Here is an 18647-nt window from a genome sequence, read left to right on the forward strand (position 1 = left end):
ATAAAGTTTATTTCTTTAAAGAAAAATCATAATTTGAAGAAATTTAATTTAAATTTAATTTCTCAAATTAGAATTATAAACTGATAATTTCTCATTTATAGTAATGAGCTAAAATATATCTGAGAGAGTTAATTGAATCCGAACTCGAGGAGAAGCAATGGCGTCGAGAAAAGGAGGTAGCGCCGGCGAAGGGGTGAGATCGTTGGAGTTGGAGAAGATGAGTGTCGAGCAGCTAAAAGCCTTCAAGGAACAGATTGATATGGAAGTCAATCTCCTTCACGATAGCCTCAACAACATTCGCACAGCCACTTCTCGCCTCGACATTGCCACCGCTGCGCTTCACGACCTCTCGCTCCGCCCTCAAGGTTCTTTTCTCTGTTTTACTGCTAGAAGTTGGTGCAAGTAAGTTTGTTGGTTCTGATTGTAATCTGCAATTCCTCCTTCGTTTTTATATGGTTTTGTTTCGTCGTTGATTTATTTGTTGTGATTCTTCGATGAGGCTGGGAAATAGTCTGTTGTGTTTGCTCGATTGTGCTGATTGTTGATTAGTTTTTTTTTTTTTTTTTTTTTTTTTTTTTTTTTTTTTTTTTTTTTTTTTCTTCTTAATGCTTNGGCAAGAAGATGTTGGTGCCTCTTACTGCGTCGCTTTATGTTCCTGGAACGCTCGATGATGCCGACAAGGTCTTGGTGGATGTAGGCACTGGATACTTCATTGAGGTCGGTTTGGTGGACTTTTGAACCTGATTGTTTGGTTGCTATTGTTCAATTCTTGGTTGATTTGTTCTTGCATCACGTGTTATTTGTTTTTCACAAAAAAAAAAAAAAAAAAAAGGTTGAAATTCTATTCAGTGTTCATTTGATTTCATTCAGCAACGAGACTGGTGTAGCTGAAAATTGATCTTCGTTTTCCGACACATGGCTGATGTCCTTGTATTACAAAATGTCATGAATTACTTGTTATTCACAATGTAGTGTGGTGCCTTCTGTTGAGTGATGCATGCTGGTTTACTTTCGCTTTCCGTTGCCAATATGGCAATACTTAAATTCTTAGTATTTTCACATGAATTTTCAGAACATTATTAGAAAGTAGGTAACAAAATAAAGAAATTCATAGGTGGAAGTAGTGTTTATAAACTTAATTTTCAAAAACCGATATCAAATGATTATTAAATGGGCCCCTTATCTGATTTACCTTCTAAATATGGTGCTTTATCTATATCAATCTTCAAACCTATCTGAATTTGTTCTTGTTTATAGACATAAATTGATGCTGATTGTTATCATCAGTTAGGATCTTATGATTCACTGAGTAAGAATTATGATCCAGCTTTGTCAACAATAATATCAGTTTATTATGTATTGGTGTTGGAAATGTGTTTTCATGACTTGATTGTGTTGATTTGATGGTTGAATCAGAAAACAATGGCTGAAGGAAAAGATTACTGTGATCGAAAGATCAAATTGCTGAGGTCGAATTTTGACCAACTAATCGAGGTATTATGACTATTTTGAAATTGAATTTGGAACAAAAAGTTTTCTAGTGAAAGAAGTATCAATGTATGAACCATGTATTGTAGTTTCTTAATGTTAATTCTGCATCTTGTCTTGTGAATAAAATACAGCACAAAAACGTTCGTAGAATTTAACAAGTTCTAAAAACTAAAAAAGAAAGTTTTTTTTTTCCTTTTTTTTAAAATGTTTTAAAACCTTGAATTTTATTATTTTTTTAAAAAATGATTGAACAAGTTTAATATTTTTGAGAACAGGAAGGTAAGGAGGAAATTGTTGTGTGAAAACAGGAAGTTTAATATTTTCCCAGCAGCCCATGATATATCCTTAAAGACTCTTGAAAACATCCTCTCATTAGTCATTTCTTTAGTTCTCATGATATAGTTATGCACAATGCTAGATAGAATTTTTATTTGAATTTGTTTTGTAACGGCTCAGATCCATTGCTAGTAGATATTGTCCTCTTTGGACTTTCCCTTTCGGGCTTCCTCTCAAGGCCTTAAACACGTCTACTAGGGGAAGGTTTCTACACCCTTATAAATGGTGGTTTGCTTTCCTCCCTAACCAACGTGGGACATCACATGTTTATTGTGCACCTTGAGCAAAAAAAAAAAAACCATGCTTAAGTCTTGAACAGCAGTTGTTCATTAGTATTCCTCATACTTCACTGTCACCTCTCCTATAAAAAACCCAATAATGGAGAGATCTTTTTTATTTAATTTACTCGGGAGTCTTTGTGATATGAACCAAAAGACATCAATCATACAATAACTCTAAATTACTCTAAATTGTAACCCACCCAAAATTTATAACAATCAAACTTCATTCTTCTTCAATGTAGCATGAATTGAAACATCTTTTGATAATTTTGACAATCTTTTCTTCACATCTTCATTGAAGTGTATTGTATGATTGATGTCTTTTGGTTCATATCACTTTGTTATAGAGGAAAATGAGGAACTAATTTACTGTGTACTGTTTGAACAAAAGCCTGCTAGACATCGAGTCAAAGTACTCATAAATTGTAAAGTAGGAGATTATGTTAGTGGTCACTACCCGTAAGTCGAGGCTGTACTTCTAGGCCCATTTGATATGTACCACCTTTACTTCATAAAATATTTAGGACAAGTTTGATCAACTCATCAAGATGAGTAGTTAATCTAAGGTGAGTCCAACATCTCCCGCTGAGTGACGAATAGTGACCAAGGCCCAAGCTTTGATTGATTTTGTCATGGAGGTATCCAAAACATAGCTGAACTTGCTTAAACCAAGTTAGCTAAATAGTGGCCACTGGCCCCCTCCTGCAACAACAAATCTTGTGGAGTTGGACTAATGCTCAAGACCCTTGGTGACTTGGTCCTTGAGCAGTCTATATAGCTCGAATTTTGATGCTTCGATAATGAGATGGACTATGTAACTCATGCCCTCGTCATAACATATAATCTTGCTTAGGAACTAAGAGAGAAATGATCCTAAACTAAACCCTGTCCTTGTCCCTTGGAAGAGCTGACCTTAGGCCTAAAGTTATTTTGAGGACTAGAGAGGTTGGCTACCTTCGGGTTCGAACCAAGCAGGGTCTAGCCTCGGTTTCAGGGGAAAACAGAGTAAATATACATTTAATTTAACATTTATTTCCTTGGCAAAAGTTTGTTTTGATTGTTTTACCATTTCAACATGCAGATTGCTACTAAAAAGAAAAAAGTAGCAGATGAAGCTGGGGTGATCTTACAAGCAAAGCTGAAGCAGATGGCTGCTACAACATAGGAGGAAGATGTGTGACCATATAATATGTAAGGTATTGATTGGTTAAACGTGCCAAAATTTTTATAGGGTAGAAAGATGTGGATGAAATTTGGGAGGTCAGGTTCGTGTCGCATTTGAGGTGTCAATAAAACCTCTAGATATCTGTAGAAGAAGGATTTAACAACTCTTTTCAATTCATGATATAGATGTTGTGATATTATATGAAAATTTGAAAGGCTTAATTTTCATTTGTTCGTCCTAGGTCGTGAAAATTTAAGAACTAAAATAGATAGATCTTTCAACTTATAGTACAACAATCACATAAAGCCATGTTCTAGGATGGTAGTTGATCATCATATAAAGCTATCCTCACTTTCATCATCTTCCTCATATACCTCTGAAATGAAGGATGGATTATTGCCTCTATATGGCATCCTCTCCTCAAGTCTCTCAAAATACGATATCTTCAATCCATGTCTTCGAGCAATTTGTGACCGAACCCAATATGGCTGATTCCCTCTTTGTCCCGTAACTATGACATTAGTAGCATCTATTGCAAACTTAGTCAAGGGAACTAGCACCTCAGGCTCGATAGCTGCCGATGCATCCAACAGAAAAATATGGCTAAAATGTCCAGGAGCCGAGCCTTTAGTACGTAGTCGAAAGCTGCTCATGAACGTCGAGAATATTATCTTGTATTTGTGGAGCTCGTCAAGTGCAGGACAAGCGAAACACTCCTGATCCCTGTTGTAGTCACACAGTGGTAAGATGTCATCTGGGACCTCGTCTCGTTCTCGAAAAGCCGCGATAGCACGGAACATGTTCGACTCAGGAATCACCTTCTTCAAAGATATCATCAACTCATCACATGTTGTATTCCTGGGAGCACATATCAGAATTTTACAATTAGGAGAGGTTGAGTAAATCTGAAACACTGCTCCTACAACAACTTCTCCTGTTCTCGTGATTTTCCTAGTTTGATTCTCTGCCCAGTCATAAGAGCTAACACAGGGTGAACCTCTGATTAGGTAAGGTGGTGAACCTTGTAAGAGTAAAATCTGACGAATTGCATTCTTTTGAGCAGGGTCAAGTAATTGCTGGCCTGAACGTGTAACTTCGATGTAGGGGTTGACTTTTCTGGACGTGGATTTAGGAAAGAGGAAACTCTGGAGCAAAGAATCAGACGCTTCTTCTATAGCTTGGTGAGCTCTCTTTAAACAAACTCTGTTGAAGGTAAAACTGATGTCGTATTTGTCGGTTTTGCGATGCCGAGAATGGAAGTCTTCCCCAAAATTGACCAACAGAATGTTATTCATCCTTAATTGATAATTACTCTTGGAAACTCTGTAGACAAGGCCCTGTGCAACATGAAAATTGCAAGCATTAGTTACGAGTTCGACGTATAAGAGGTTAGTTTAGACAATGCATGCATCTATAGCTACTCTTTTTAAGTATTTTTTTCAAATGAAATGTGAGCAAATTTTGTTCTTGCAACCTGAGTTTACTGATGATGGGCAAGTTTTTCCCATTGATTAGACAAGTTCAGTTGAGCCAACCAAAAACCTAGTTGGTCTTTTTTTTTCCTAGTCCTAGAATTTTTATGAGTATTCTACAAAGATTGAAATACATCTCAAGTAAGCAAGTAATACCTGAAATGGCTCAAGTTTCCTCTCACAAAGCCTTGCATGAACCAAATCCCTTGACAAGAGAAATGGCCGCCTCTCAGGGACAGAGTCGATCTCAAATGCCACAAAGGTTTTAGTGACCTTCTCATGGCCATTGAACTTTGTTTTCTTGTTCGGTCCTTTATGGATTGTTATTTGTTGGAGCTCCAAACTGACATTTCTCAATTTGTAATCACTCCATTTCTGGACAAGGACAAACAAAATATAGCATATCAATCGACACCGATACGAAAACTACTATCATAGAGAAGAGCACGCGCAATGCAAGCTGACCTTATAATAGAAGTCCTCAGCATAGAGCAGGGCAGCAAAGTAAGACTTATATGTTGAAGGCGACAGAGGTTTTCTCAGAACATGAGGTACAATGTCGTTTTTTATCAGATCTTCAATATCCTTAGGAGCTAAGTACAAAGTCGACAAACTATCAGAATCCAATATGTACTCCTGTGCATTTGTTTTACTGGATGAAGTTGGATGTAGAGTCGGCTCTCGAGGAGGTTCGGGGAAAGATGTAGTAGATGGGGAGGGAAGAAAATAAGAGGGCTTTGGAGTTGGTGTTGGCAGTTTAGATGAAGAAACAAGTTGGTTAACTGAAGATCGGGTTAAGTCAGAGGAAACTGGAGAAGGAGATCGTAGATACGATATCTCTTGAGGTCTAAGAAGTGACGATGAAAGCGAATGGGCTCCGAAGGAAGACGAAGACGACGAAGAAGAACTAATAGAGCCTGATGGAGTTGAATGTGAAGACTGAGGTTTACTATAATGCTGCAATGGACTTGAAGTCTTGGCATTATAAGATGCTGTACTACTCTTCTCCAATGTCGACGATGAAACCGAATGAGCTCTGAAGGAAGATGAATTGGATTTCCCACAGTCGGGAGCAGCAGCATGTGAAGATGGTTTTGGGAATACAGGTGAAGACTGAGGTTTACTAGAATGCTGCAGTAGATTTGAAGTCTTGGCAGTACAAGATGCTGTACTACTCTTCTCCAATGTCGACGATGAAAGTGAATGAGCTCCGAAGGAAGATGAACTGGATCTCCCACAGTTGGGAGCAGCAGCATGTGAAGATGGTTTTGGGAATACAGAGGAAGACTGAGGTTTACTAGAATGCTGCAATAGATTTGAAGTCTTGGCATTATAAGATGCTGTACTACTCTTCTCCAATGTCGACTCTTTTGCCTTGGAATAATTTGGATAATGATAATAATAAAGAAGAGGAGTTACAGCAGAAGTATCTGGTTGGATTTTTTGATAACTACTTGAATCACTAACGTCGGAAACTCTGAATCTTTCAGAACTATTAGCAGTATAAATTTCACGGTAATTGTTGTCAAGATCAGGATCATCACAACAACAGCAAAAGCAACGCAAGATGTGAAGAAACACTGACATATCGACCTTCTGCATGAATTTGAAGAGGAAAAAAACAACAAAAAAATCAGTTGAACCCTAAGTTTTACTGTGATCACTGTCTTGTTTTAGAATTCAATCGGAGAATCTTAAAAGCTGTTCGTGCAAAAGGAAAAGTGTTCACTATCAAGAACAAGCCAAACAAGATTTAGATCCTTAACCTGGAGATTAAAAAGCTTATCGGAACTTGAAATTACAGTATGACTGGCATTCAGAAAAGGATAGGGCTCCGATCGACTCACCGGTTAGTTCTTCCTACTGAACAGACAAAAGCGATGAGAAACTAGAAACAAGGAAGCTACGCTACGCAGATGACCTGAAAATCAAACCGTATACAAAGTCTAGAAAATTGCAGTAGAAAAAAATGGAGTCACCTGGAGATCTTGAGCTACAATCCGATCATCAACAACTCTTCATCTGACCGAAAAGAAGTAAAAAAAAAAAAAAAGCATCAAACACTGACCTCGCACCTTTCTTTGTCATTAAGGCAATGAAGTCCAAATGTAGAGAAAGAATACCGACGCCTTTCGGTAATATGATTGAGGAATAGCGCTGTGGAGCCCAACAGAGATTGCGCATCCATCCATCCATCAGGATGTTGACTCTGGCAATTCGGAAGACAGTGTCGACGAAAAATTGGCCGAAGGTTTCTTCGAAGGAAAAATTAGCGGAAGTAAAAGGAGAGAGAGTGAGAGATTCACTGATAATGCTGAAGACTCGATGTTTTTATTGCAGTGATCATCGCATGGTTTGGTGGTTTATTTGCTTGATTCCGAGTAACATTTTGAAAACTGGAAGCAGAAATGAAGGCGAAAACAAACCGTTGGGAGAAGGAGAGTTGAAAGATCAAGGACGATAGCGGAAGAAGGGAAGCTGTTGGAGTGGCATGGCGGCAACGTGGAAGAAAGCTCATGGTTGTGTAGAGGAAGCCATAGCCATGGAAAAGGTCGTGCGAGTCAACTTTTTTAAAGCTAGACGAAGATACAGAGGTTTCATGGAATTATTTGGCCACCCATTATAATTACCTAAATATATTATATATTATATTATATTATATTATATTATATTATATTATATATATGATGCATTTTATTTTGAATTGTTTTTAGTTAATTGGGATTATTAACTGCTATTATATATATAATTCTATTTTAGTTGAAAAAATTTCACGTTCATTCCCACTAAGTTTTGAAATGGAATTGGCATTGGAGGATTCCCATTCGAGGATTGGTCCCCACGTGAAAAAAGTTCCATTTTTCACTTTCCATTTTTATTTTTAATAAAAAGAAAATAGATAAATATGTTAAATTATGTATACTTCTGTATACTCATTGTTTATTTATTTAACTATTTTTTAAAAATATTTAACGATTTAATACAAAAGGTTATTATTATTATAAATTAAATTATGAGAGAATTGAGTTTTAAAGAAATTTATAGGGAAAGTAAGAAATTTATAGGTATTTTATTAATTTAGGGATACTATTTGGTTATGAAATATTTTGATTTATTATGATTTTTAATAAATTAATTATTATAAGATGAGAATTTTAAAATAACTATTTTTTTTAGGAATATTAAAAAAAAAAACTTTATGGAAAATTATTGTCTCAATCACTGCAAAAATAAATGGACCATTTGGAGAAGATGGAAAATGAAATAGGTGGCAGTAGACGAAAAAGGTTTCTTCATTCACACCCCGCTCCGATCTCTGCAAAAATAAATTGAAAATTTCGTGTAAATAAAAAATGAAATAGGTGGCAGGAGACGAAAAAGGCTTCTTCATTCACACCCCGCTCCGATCTCTGCAAAAATAAATTGAGAATTTTGTGTAGATAAAAAATGAAATAGGTGACGGGATAAAGACTAGAAAAGTTTCTCCAGCTCCGTATTTCATTAAAAATTATTATTACTCCAGCCCCCGTATTTTATTAAAAATTATTATTATTATTGGACCGCTTCTATTAAAACTTAACACGAAGATTAGTTTCAAATTTGCCTTTTTTTTTACTAAATTACAAATTTAATTATTAATTTTTAAAATTTTTATTATAATTTTCTAGTCAATTAAACATATATTTTAAATTTAAATTTAACGAATGAATTAATTTTTCAAAATTTTGAATTTGGTGGACTTATTTATTACAAAATAAAAAATTAGTATTCTTAGATTTAAAGTTTAAAAGTTGAGGAGACATAAAAGTTAATTAAAATTCAATAGACTGTGACTGTACTACATACTACTACGTACGAGGTGATTTTCAGCGACTTGTCTTTTCTTTCAGTTCACAACTAGCTTAACACAGAAGCAAAGACTCCTCCGCTATCTTCTTCGATTGTTTGATCGTCACTATAATCAGAGGCTGAAATCAACAGATTCTTGTACGGATTCTTTTGCGCTCTTCTGAGTGTTTTTGTTCCTTTTGATCGATTCAGGAGGACGATGTCGATGATTATAAATTTTCTGCGTCGCATTTTTGGGATCGATCGTCCCGAGAATGACAATCGTGGAAAAGCTCGGCAGCTTCGCGTTTTTGCAAGCTCTTACACGGGATCGAAATCGGAGTTCGACAAAGGCGGCTGTTCGAGAAGGTTTCATCCGAGTAGGTATCAGTTAAGCCAATCAGTTATATCAATCAAAATTCGTCCGAAGTTCGGCAGGCCTTTGAGAGATTTAATTAAGAAACCTAAATCTCTGTTTGAGTCGCTTGTGACGATACATATGTTGGAAAGAGGGATAGTGAAAGAGATAAGAATAGATGAATGCTGCGATGCTTTATTATTGTCTACTGACTTGATGCATAGAGGCTTACACAATTCCAGTATTTATAGCTTATACACTGGACCAGAAATAGTAAATCATCGAAATCTAGAAAGAATTTAAATCTACTAACAATCTCCTAAAAATCTCATAGTTTGAATATTTGAATCATATCTTCATTTTGAATCATATCTTCATTTTGAATCATATCTCAACACTCCCCCTTGATTCAAAGTTGCAAATGCCAAGTAATCGTCTGAAGTAGCAAAACTTTTCTTTTGACAAAGCCTTGGTAAGTATGTCTGCTAGCTGTTCATCGGTGTTACAATATTCCAAGACAATTTCTTCGTCTGCAACAAGATCACGAATATAGTGATGTCGAAGTTCAATATGTTTTGTTCTACTGTGAAACGCTGGGTTCTTTGTCATAGAAATAGTTGCTTTATTATCACAAAATATCTTTGTTGTCCCTTTTTGCTCTTGTTGAAGGTCAGCTAACATTCTTCTTAGCCAAATGGCTTGACACGCTGCTGAAGTTGCTGCAACATATTCTGCTTCTGATGTTGACAGCGCCACTGTTGCTTGTTTCTTTGAGCTCCAAGTGATCGCTCCTGACCCTAAAGTGAAAACATTGGCTGAAATGCTTCGTCTATCATCTAATGATCCTGCCCAATCACTATCAGTGAATCCATATAGTTTGAAATTAGAGGATTTAGAATACCAAATTCCATACTCCATAGTTCCGGCAATGTAACGTAAGACTCTTTTTGCTGCTCCATAATGAACCTTTGAAGGATGTTGCATAAACTTAGAAATAATACCAACAGGAAATGCAATGTCGGGTCGTGTGTGAGTTAAGTAAATCAGTCCGTCAACCAAGCTCCTGAACCTTCTAGCATCTGTCATTTCTGCTCCATCATCATGTTGTAATTTCTCATTAATATTCATAGGTGTAGCTGCAGGCTTACAATTAAGCATACCAAATTTACTCATAATATCTTTGGCATATTTTCTTTGTGAAATAAAAATTCCATCTTCAACTTGATATACTTCAAGACCAAGAAAATAGTGCAATAGACCCATATCTGACATCTCAAATTCACTCATCATTTGAGACTTAAATTTATCCAAAAGAGAGTTAGAAGAGCTAGTGTAAATAATATCGTCAACATAGAGGCAAATAATGATGAAATCACTTTTACCTTCCTTCTTCACATATAAAGTAGGCTCATTCTCACTTCTCATGTATCCTTTCTTTTGAAAATACCCATCAATCTTGCTGTACCAAGCTCGAGGGGCCTGCTTTAATCCGTATAGTGCCTTTCTCAACTTGTATACCTTTGTTTCTTTGTCCTTCTTTATGAATCCTTCTGGTTGTGCTACATAAACCTCTTCTTGTAAATCTCCGTTAAGAAATGCTGACTTAACATCAAACTGATAAACTGGCCACCGCAATTCTGCTGCTAATGCTAGAATAGTTCTTACAGTTTCAAAACGAGCTACTGGAGAAAAAGTTTCTTCAAAATCTATACCTTGTTGTTGTGCATACCCTTTTGCTACAAGACGGGCCTTATGCTTTTGTATGCTTCCATCTGGTGCAAATTTTGTCTTGAACACCCATTTCAAATTGATTGCATTTTTTCCGTTTGGTAAGTCAACCATCTCCCATGTTCCATTTTTCTCAATGGACTGCATCTCTTCTACCATGGCTTTCTTCCACTCTTCTTTTTCAGCTGCTTCGTCATAACACATAGGATCTGAAACAGTAAGAGCAAATTGACATGATGCATATATGTCAGTTAAAGATTTATACTTCTTTGGAGGTGTCTCATCTGAAAGTTCTTCAAGAGAAGAATCACTGTTTAGTGATGCTGAAGATGATGAATTTGACACATTTTGTGTTGCAGTGGAGACACTAGGAGATGCACTGGAGTTGACCCTTGTTTCTTCATTTGGGGAAACTTCAACTGTAATCTTTTGCTGCTCCTGTTCTTTACTCCAATCCCAACTCACATTTTCATTAAATATTACATCCCTTCTAACTAAAATCTTTTCACTGATGGGGTTGTATAATTTATATGCCTTTGATTGAGTACAATAGCCAATGAAAATGCATTTTTCAGATTTTTCATCAAGCTTTTGACGAACTTGAGGATGTTTCAAAGCATAAGCAACACAACCAAAGATTCGTAAATGACTTACAGATGGTTTCCTTCTATGCCATGCTTCATAGGGAGTTCGATTCATAACCGCCTTTGTTGGTGAGATGTTTAATAGATAAACAGATGTTGCTACGGCTTCTGCCCAAAATTGGTCTGGAAGTCTCCTTGCTTGTAACATACTTCTTGCCATCTCCACAATAGTTCGATTTTTCCGTTCAGCGATTCCATTTTGTTCTGGAGTGTAGGGAGCTGTTAATTCCCTTTGGATGCCCTCTTCTTCACAGAACAGATTGAACTCTTTAGATATGAACTCGCCACCTCTGTCTGTTCGAAGAACTTTAATGTGACAGCCACTTTGGTTCTCTACCATAGCTTTAAACACCTGGAACTTCTGAAAAGTTTCTGACTTATGTTGTAGGAAGTAGACCCAGCTCATACGACTATAATCATCAATGAATAGTAAAAAATATATACTCCCACCCAAGGAATTCGTTTGCATTGGCCCACATAAATCAGCATGAATTAGTTCTAGACAGTGTGAAGCTCTTCTAGCTTTTCCAACCGGAAAGGACTTCCTAGTCTGCTTGCCATAAATGCATCCTTCACATAAATTAGTTGAGTCAATTCTTGGTAATCCGAAAACCATACCTTTATTCCTGAGTATTTTCAGGCCGTTCATATGAAGATGTCCATATCTGAGATGCCATAATGTTGAGTCATCTTTCGTGCTAGCCGCAAGAGCAAAATCCTCAATGTTAGAAATATCAAGTGGAAACATCTTATTTGAAGTCATGGCAATTTGAACTTTATGACCTGATTTTTTATGTGTAATGACACATGTGTTGTCATCAAATAGAACTGAATGTCCTCTAGTCATCAATTGTCCAACACTCAATAAGTTATACCCTAAATCAGGTACAAATTGAACATTATCTAATTGTTTTATCTTACCATGACTGGTTTCGACTTTCACCGTACCTTTTCCCTCAACTTGCATCTCTTTTGTGTTTCCAAGTTGCACCTTAATTTTTTGCGTCTCATCCAGCTCTTTGAATAAGGATTTGATGCCTGTCATATGGTTCGAGCATCCGCTATCAACAAACCATAAGTCACCTTTTCTTGGATTAGTATCCATGCACGCCATAAGCAGCTTTTCTTCTTCTTCTTCATTCTCTGCTGCAAAATTCATTCGTTGATTTTTATACCAACAATTAGATTTTGTGTGCCCATACCTTTTGCAATAGTAACATTGTATGACATTCCTTTGTTCATTGAATTGTCTCTGTCCATCACTTCTCCATCTACCCCTGTTATCACGACCACCATGGAAGCTGCGAAATCCTCCTCTTCCATGACTTCTATCTGCTAAATGACTATTTTCTCTTCCGTTGTTGGTTGTCTCCTTCACTTGTAGTGCCTTTTCTTCGTTCCTTTCTGATGCTCTGTTGATTCTTGCCTCATGAGCCTGAAGCGAGCCCATCAGTTCATCAACGGAGAGTATGGATAGATCCTTAGCTTCTTCTATGGCGGCCACCACATGGTCAAACTTTGGAGTCAAGCTTCTCAACACCTTTGCAACAATTGTTTCGTTTGAAATTTTCTCTCCATAGGTACGCATCTGACTGACTATTGCCATTGATCTTGACAAAAAATCAGCAATTGATTCGCCATTCGTCATGAGTAGAGTTTCAAAATCACGTCTTAGAGATTGCAATTTCACTGTCATGACCTTTGAGTCTCCTAGAAACTCCTTCTGTAGAATTGACCATGCCTGCTTTGATGTGGTTGCTGCTGCAATTCGTGAAAAAATAGTCTCATGAACTGCTTGCTGAATAATGAATAGAGCCTTGGCATCGTTTTTCTTGGTTTCTCTTAGTCTCTCCTTTTCTTCTATTGTGGGTTCTAATACATCAGCAAACCCGTGCTCCACCAAGTCCCATAGCTCCTGCGATCTGAGCAAGGTCTTCATCTTGATGCTCCACCACTCATATTTCTCACCATTAAAGATTGGTAACAACGGTGCAGAGGAAGAAAAACCAGCTACTGCCATTTTTGTTTTGTGAAAGAAAATAATCACTCGCCCTCGTGTCGAACGAACTTGGCTCTGATACCAAAATTGTTGGAAAGAGGGATAGTGAAAGAGATAAGAATAGATGAATGCTGCGATGCTTTATTATTGTCTACTGACTTGATGCATAGAGGCTTACACAATTCCAGTATTTATAGCTTATACACTGGACCAGAAATAGTAAATCATCGAAATCTAGAAAGAATTTAAATCTACTAACAATCTCCTAAAAATCTCATAGTTTGAATATTTGAATCATATCTTCATTTTGAATCATATCTTCATTTTGAATCATATCTCAACAACATACAGTCAGACCGTCGGCTTCAATTAAGAACTCGGAATCTTCGTCCAAGTCCGCCGTGAAGACATATGCTACCGGACAGTCGATTTCAACCGAGAAACTGAAATCGACGTCTAAGGTCGTCGGACAATTTGATTCAGTTAAGAAATCGGAATCCGTTAGCGTTTCGAGAGCTTCAGTGCCTTCTTCTGAGTTCATTGCGAAGATAGACGCCACCGCACAGTCGACTTCAATTGAGAAATCGGAATCCGTTAGGGTTTCGAGAGCTTCAGAGCCTTCTTCTGAGTTCATCGCGAAGACAAACGCCACCGCACAGTCGACTTCATTTAACAAATCGGAATCCGTCAGGGTTTCGAGAGCTTCAGAGCTTTATTCTGAGTTCATCGCGAAGACATACGCCACCGCACAGTCGACTTCAGTTAACAAATCGGAATCCGTCAGGGTTTCGAGAGCTTCAGAGCCTTCATCTGAGTTCATCTCGAAGATCTACGCCACCGCACAGTCGACATCAAATAAGAAATCGGTATCAGATAGTCATTCGAGAGCTTCAATTTCTTCATCGAATTTCTTCGTGACAACACACACTACCGGTAGATCGGCTTCTCCTAAACCGGCGGTGCCGCTGCCGCAAGTTACCGCCGAGCCACCGCCGACCTCGAACCCGACTCTGCGTCCAGTTTCTGGCCATGGAAGGAATCGGTCGGCGTACATTCTGGAGGCGAACAGTTCCTTGGCCTTGTACTTAATTCCTAAAGACGTTGAAGAGTTGATCAAAAACGACGCTGTTCCTCCAGTTCTGAGACATCCCGTGTGTCCTGCGACTTACAAGTCTTATTTTGCTGCTCTTCTCTACGCTGAGGACTTCTACTGTAAGGTAAACTTGAGCAAATTTATACACAAGAGCATAATATTGTCCACTATAAGCTCTCGTGGCTTTACTTTAGGTTTTCCCAAAAGGCCTCGTAGCAATAGAGGGAGTATTCTTTGATTATAAATCCATGATCATTTCTTAAATTAGCTGATATGAGACTTTCATCATCCAACACCTCCTCTTGAACAAAGTACGCCTCCCCTTAATCGAGGCTCGACTCCTTTTTCTTTTGGAGTCCTTTGTTCGACATTTGAGGATTTACCAATCTATTAGCACGACTAAGTTTTAGGGCATGACTTTGATACCATGTTAGATGAACATGAGTCTCCACAATAGCATGATATTGTCATGCTCTCATGGCTTTGCTTTGGGCTTCCTACCAATAGAGACAGTATTTGTAGCTTATAAACTCAGGATCTTCAGGGTTACCTAAAAAATCATATGAACTCGATTAGAATGGTCGGTCATCCTAAAATTAGGATTTAGAGGAACTAATTCCTACGGAGATTTCTAACTCTAATTGAGGAGGAGTCAGCTTAACATAAAATGAAGATGGTAGGGAGAAAAATTTCCAACATTCTGAAAGCGTAACTTAGACAATAAAAGGGGGTTCGATACTAAAACTAGAGGAGCGATTGGTTGGATCACCAAATCCCGACCCAGCATCCCACATTCTCCAAACCTGAAAAGTTATATTGAGCATGTGCATTTTCATTTTGGACCTTTTGTCGAACCCATTTAATAACGATTTTGTTTATATTCTTAAGAATTATTCTTTTTTTAGTTTCCAAAATTTATTTTAAAGAAAATTAACGTTTTTGTTTGTCTTTATCCAGAAATGGAGCGACTACAAATTGGAAAGCGTGAATTTAGAGCTTCAAGAAATTGCGATTCGTAAACAAGCAAATAGAAAAGGGAGAATCAACGACGATGAAAAGTTCTATAAAACCTTCGTGGCATTCGAGTTTGATTCAGTTCCTGAGAGGCGGCCGTTTCTACTGTCGAGGGATTTGGTCCACGCACGACTCTCTGGGACCGAATACGAGCCATTTCAGGTAATACGAGTTTATTTCAACAATTACGAAGTTCTTAATTATTTAATTTGCTCTGTTTTTCTATAACTTTACTAGTTGAATCTCTCCATGTAACGTCCAAAAAAAAAAAAAAAAAAAAAAAAAAAAAAAAAAAAAAAAAAAAAAAAAAAAAAAAAAAAAAAAAAAAAAAAAANCCCTGGCTCCGCGACCCGACCCGCGCTCCTTGGCTGACCCGATACCCGCACGGCGAACCGAATCCAGTTGACGACCCGCGGTCCACCCGAATCACCGCTTCCGACCCGAACCCGCGACCCGCGACTGCAGGAATTTCTGGGCGCGTGACACTCGCGCGTGGAACCCGCGAGTGGCTGCTCCCCAGCGCGTGACTGGCGCGTGGAGGCGCGTGTAAGCTGTTTTTGGCCCGATCGGCTTCTGTTTTCCCTAGTTTCCCCTGATTCATATCCTAACTCCATTTGTTTGTATGAAATAGGACCTTATTGAGGAAAAATCACCCCCTCTCGTTACGCCAAGTGTGTGGAAACGCTGCGTAAGGGCACGTAGCATCCAAGTAAGTCGCCACACGGAATTTAGGAAGTAATACTTGTAGGAACCGCTTGGGATGCATGCATGCTAGTCTGAATATTTTAGGTTGTAGCTTTCCCGTAAATGTTCGTAGGAAATAGTTTATTGAACGTAAGATGTATGCTGTGATTTGTTATGAGAGTTACTTGGATACTGCTTATATGCTCTTAATTCCCACTTTATTTTATGCATATGTATATCTTTTTGCTGAATGGAGAATGGAAAATTTGCGAACTCTGAGCTCCGGGAATTGATGGATGTTATCACCCCGTCGAGCTTGTATGATTACTTTGCATGAAATATGTTTGAGGTTTTTGGATAATAGTTATGTACGTACTCGGTTATTTTTAGGGCCACCTTTATGAATAAGACTAGAAGACAATGGTTAGAGCGACAAACCATCAAGGGATCGACTTAACCTTTCCCTATTAGTTTATCAGACCATCACGGCACATGAAACATCCTTAGAGTACCCTTAAGCTACTTGTGTGTGGATGGTGATATAGCTTCGTGGGGGACCAGCGGGTTCCTGATCAGGACTCGACTGCTCGATAGCCGTTTAGTATGGGAAACGGGATACCCACGTCGTAATTGACCGTTTAGCTGGATGGAATAGGGGAGGTAGCCCTCCCAAATACAGGGGGATTATCATGGGTCTAGGGGGTTGCAGCTCACTTCCTAGGCAAGACCCCAGGTAATCTCATACCCATGCCGAGGTAGCCACTCGTAAGGCACCAGTCCAACACAGGTTAGCATAAAAGGAACTCTATGGGTTTAAATAAAAGGTCTAGGAACCAAAGAGGACCAAAGGGATAAGTTCCAAGAGAGAAAGCCCTAATGAGGTAAGGCCCGATTTCAGTTGTTCTAGAGCCAAAGGAAAGCCCGTGATCGTCTGCTAAGTTTAGGGTGCGGTAAGAGCCTACAAGTAGGTGGCTTACTGAGTATAATTTTTAAACTCATTCCCTTTATACTTTTTTTTCAGGTACGTGAGGCGTCGAGTCAAGAGAGGGCGCGTCGATCGATGTGGGTTGTCACAGAGGAAGCGTGTCCCGGGGCGTCAGTCTAGTTTACTAAATAGTACACTTTGTCTCACATGTTCCTTTCCTTGTTTTTCTTTTACCTAGGCACTTATGTCCTTCTAATAAAGATATGTTTTTCTTTTGAAACAAATGATTTCCTTGAATTTCTCGTTTATGCATTACATGTCATACAATGTTAGTCACGGCTTAATTTGGGGTCGTGACAAATTTGGTATCAGAGCACCAGGACATAGGTCCTGTAGACACTTAGGTTAGAGAGTCGTATCCTCTGTGACGCGCCCATCAATCACGTGCTGCTCGCGACCAGACAGTCTCACGAATCTGAATTGAGAAATTATGAGATAAGATATGAAGTAGAGAGTTTTCTTTTTCATGACTGTTCTCTTGTGTTTTACAACACATTTCCTAGAGGATGAACCCTGTATGTAATGTAACCACAAAGTTTTCGTTGTGGTAGCTAAATGGCACCTAAGAGAAGTGGAACCTATCTCGGGCCTGGACCTAGAAGGGGAAGAAGAAGAGTCGCTCAGAACACTGATGTCCCGTCTCCTGAGGCGGAACAACCTGTACCTGAACCTCAAGAGGAGGTTGAAGAAATGCCTGAATGGTTTGAATGTCCTATACCACGGGCACCAAGGTCAGGAATGAGTCAGAGGAGAGCAGTGACTCAAGATTTACCGGACGCAGACTCTACTGCTCCTTCTCCTGAAGCGGTCCCATCAGTGCCCACCGATAACGTGGAGGTTCCACCTAGACAACCAACAACTATCCTCACTACAGATGTAGTACAGTCTTTTATGTTAACCTCTATGGAAAACCAAGCTCAAATGGCTCAGATGATGCAAACACTGGTCACTAACCAGGCCATGATGCAACAGGCCATTCAACAGGCAACGCTGCAACAGACAACATTACAACAGACAGCGATGCAACAGGCAGCTACGCAACAGGTAGCAATACAACAGACAGCATTGCTGGGAAACAGAGACTCTGGAACTATGACCATAGAGGCTCGTTATCTTAAGGATTTTCAGAGGCAGAAACCGCCTTCCTTCGAAGGTGGCAAAATAGATCCTATTGCAGCAGAAAATTGGCTAGAGGCCATGGAAAAAGCCTTCTTTTACATGAACTGTCCGCTGGAATATCAGGTTCACTGCGGAACGTATATGTTGGAAGGAGAGGCTCATTTGTGGTGGAAGGGTGCTAAGAAGTTGATTGCACCTCTTGGAGAGCCTATCTCTTGGCCTCAGTTCAAAGAGGCTTACCTCCGCAAATATTATCCAGTCGCTGCTAGAATGAAGCTGCAAGCAGCATTTCATGAACTCAAACAGGGTGACCTATCTGTGGAGGATTATGATCAGGAGTTTAATAGATTGTCTAGATTCTCTCCTATATATGTCAGTACTGAAGAGCTTAAGGCTGAACGTTTTATCGCCGGCCTAAGGGAGAACATTAGAGGTTATGTGGCATCACAG

The 18647-nt window shown here is 38.6% G+C and overlaps 3 protein-coding genes and 1 long non-coding RNA gene across 14 annotated transcripts in view; 3 read left to right on the forward strand and 1 right to left on the reverse strand.

Moving 5' to 3' along the window:
- The first annotated feature begins 73 nt into the window (after positions 1 to 73).
- LOC111444687 (probable prefoldin subunit 5) lies at positions 74 to 4807 on the forward strand. Of its 2 annotated transcripts, XM_023082687.1 has the most exons (5): positions 74 to 364; positions 613 to 717; positions 1417 to 1494; positions 3190 to 3304; positions 4337 to 4807. In XM_023082687.1, the coding sequence occupies exons 1-4, from the start codon at positions 158 to 160 to the stop codon at positions 3271 to 3273; spliced, it is 474 nt and encodes a 157-aa protein (XP_022938455.1). In that variant the 5' UTR covers positions 74 to 157; the 3' UTR covers positions 3274 to 3304; positions 4337 to 4807. The 2 variants fall into 2 exon arrangements, with proteins under 2 accessions (XP_022938455.1, XP_022938456.1); XM_023082688.1 differs by lacking the exon at positions 4337 to 4807 and having other exon boundaries at positions 76 to 364; positions 3190 to 3513.
- LOC111444680 (probable RNA helicase SDE3) lies at positions 3526 to 6948 on the reverse strand. 9 transcript variants are annotated; one of them, XM_023082669.1, is made up of 6 exons: positions 6869 to 6948; positions 6725 to 6767; positions 6593 to 6608; positions 5211 to 6341; positions 4902 to 5120; positions 3526 to 4610 (listed from the first exon to the last, which is right to left on the reverse strand). In XM_023082669.1, exons 4-6 carry the CDS (start codon positions 6330 to 6332, stop codon positions 3606 to 3608), a joined length of 2346 nt encoding a protein of 781 aa, XP_022938437.1. In that variant the 5' UTR covers positions 6333 to 6341; positions 6593 to 6608; positions 6725 to 6767; positions 6869 to 6948; the 3' UTR covers positions 3526 to 3605. The 9 variants fall into 9 exon arrangements, with proteins under 9 accessions (XP_022938437.1, XP_022938440.1, XP_022938435.1 ...); XM_023082672.1 differs by lacking the exon at positions 6593 to 6608 and having other exon boundaries at positions 6873 to 6948; XM_023082667.1 differs by having other exon boundaries at positions 5211 to 6608; positions 6873 to 6948.
- Positions 6949 to 8681: 1733 nt separating this feature from the next.
- The window catches only part of LOC111444678 (probable RNA helicase SDE3), a 17650-nt gene continuing 7684 nt past the window's right edge, over positions 8682 to 18647 (forward strand). Inside the window, exons 1-4 of one of the 2 annotated variants that reach the window (XM_023082665.1) lie at positions 8682 to 9070; positions 13648 to 13808; positions 13902 to 14519; positions 15353 to 15571. In XM_023082665.1, the coding sequence (XP_022938433.1) occupies positions 8794 to 9070; positions 13648 to 13808; positions 13902 to 14519; positions 15353 to 15571 (1275 nt within the window). In that variant the 5' untranslated portion in view covers positions 8682 to 8793. Of the gene's footprint in view, positions 9071 to 13647; positions 14520 to 15352; positions 15572 to 18647 lie in introns of both variants that reach the window. The other variant, XM_023082664.1, reaches the window with a different exon arrangement.
- Positions 15751 to 17350, forward strand: LOC111444688. Its single transcript, XR_002710723.1, has 3 exons — positions 15751 to 15955; positions 16041 to 16118; positions 17115 to 17350. It is a non-coding gene; the product is annotated as an uncharacterized LOC111444688 (long non-coding RNA).

This window comes from Cucurbita moschata, unplaced genomic scaffold (genome assembly GCF_002738365.1).
Source record: "Cucurbita moschata cultivar Rifu unplaced genomic scaffold, Cmos_1.0 Cmo_Scf00007, whole genome shotgun sequence".
NCBI classification, from domain to species: Eukaryota; Viridiplantae; Streptophyta; class Magnoliopsida; order Cucurbitales; family Cucurbitaceae; genus Cucurbita; species Cucurbita moschata.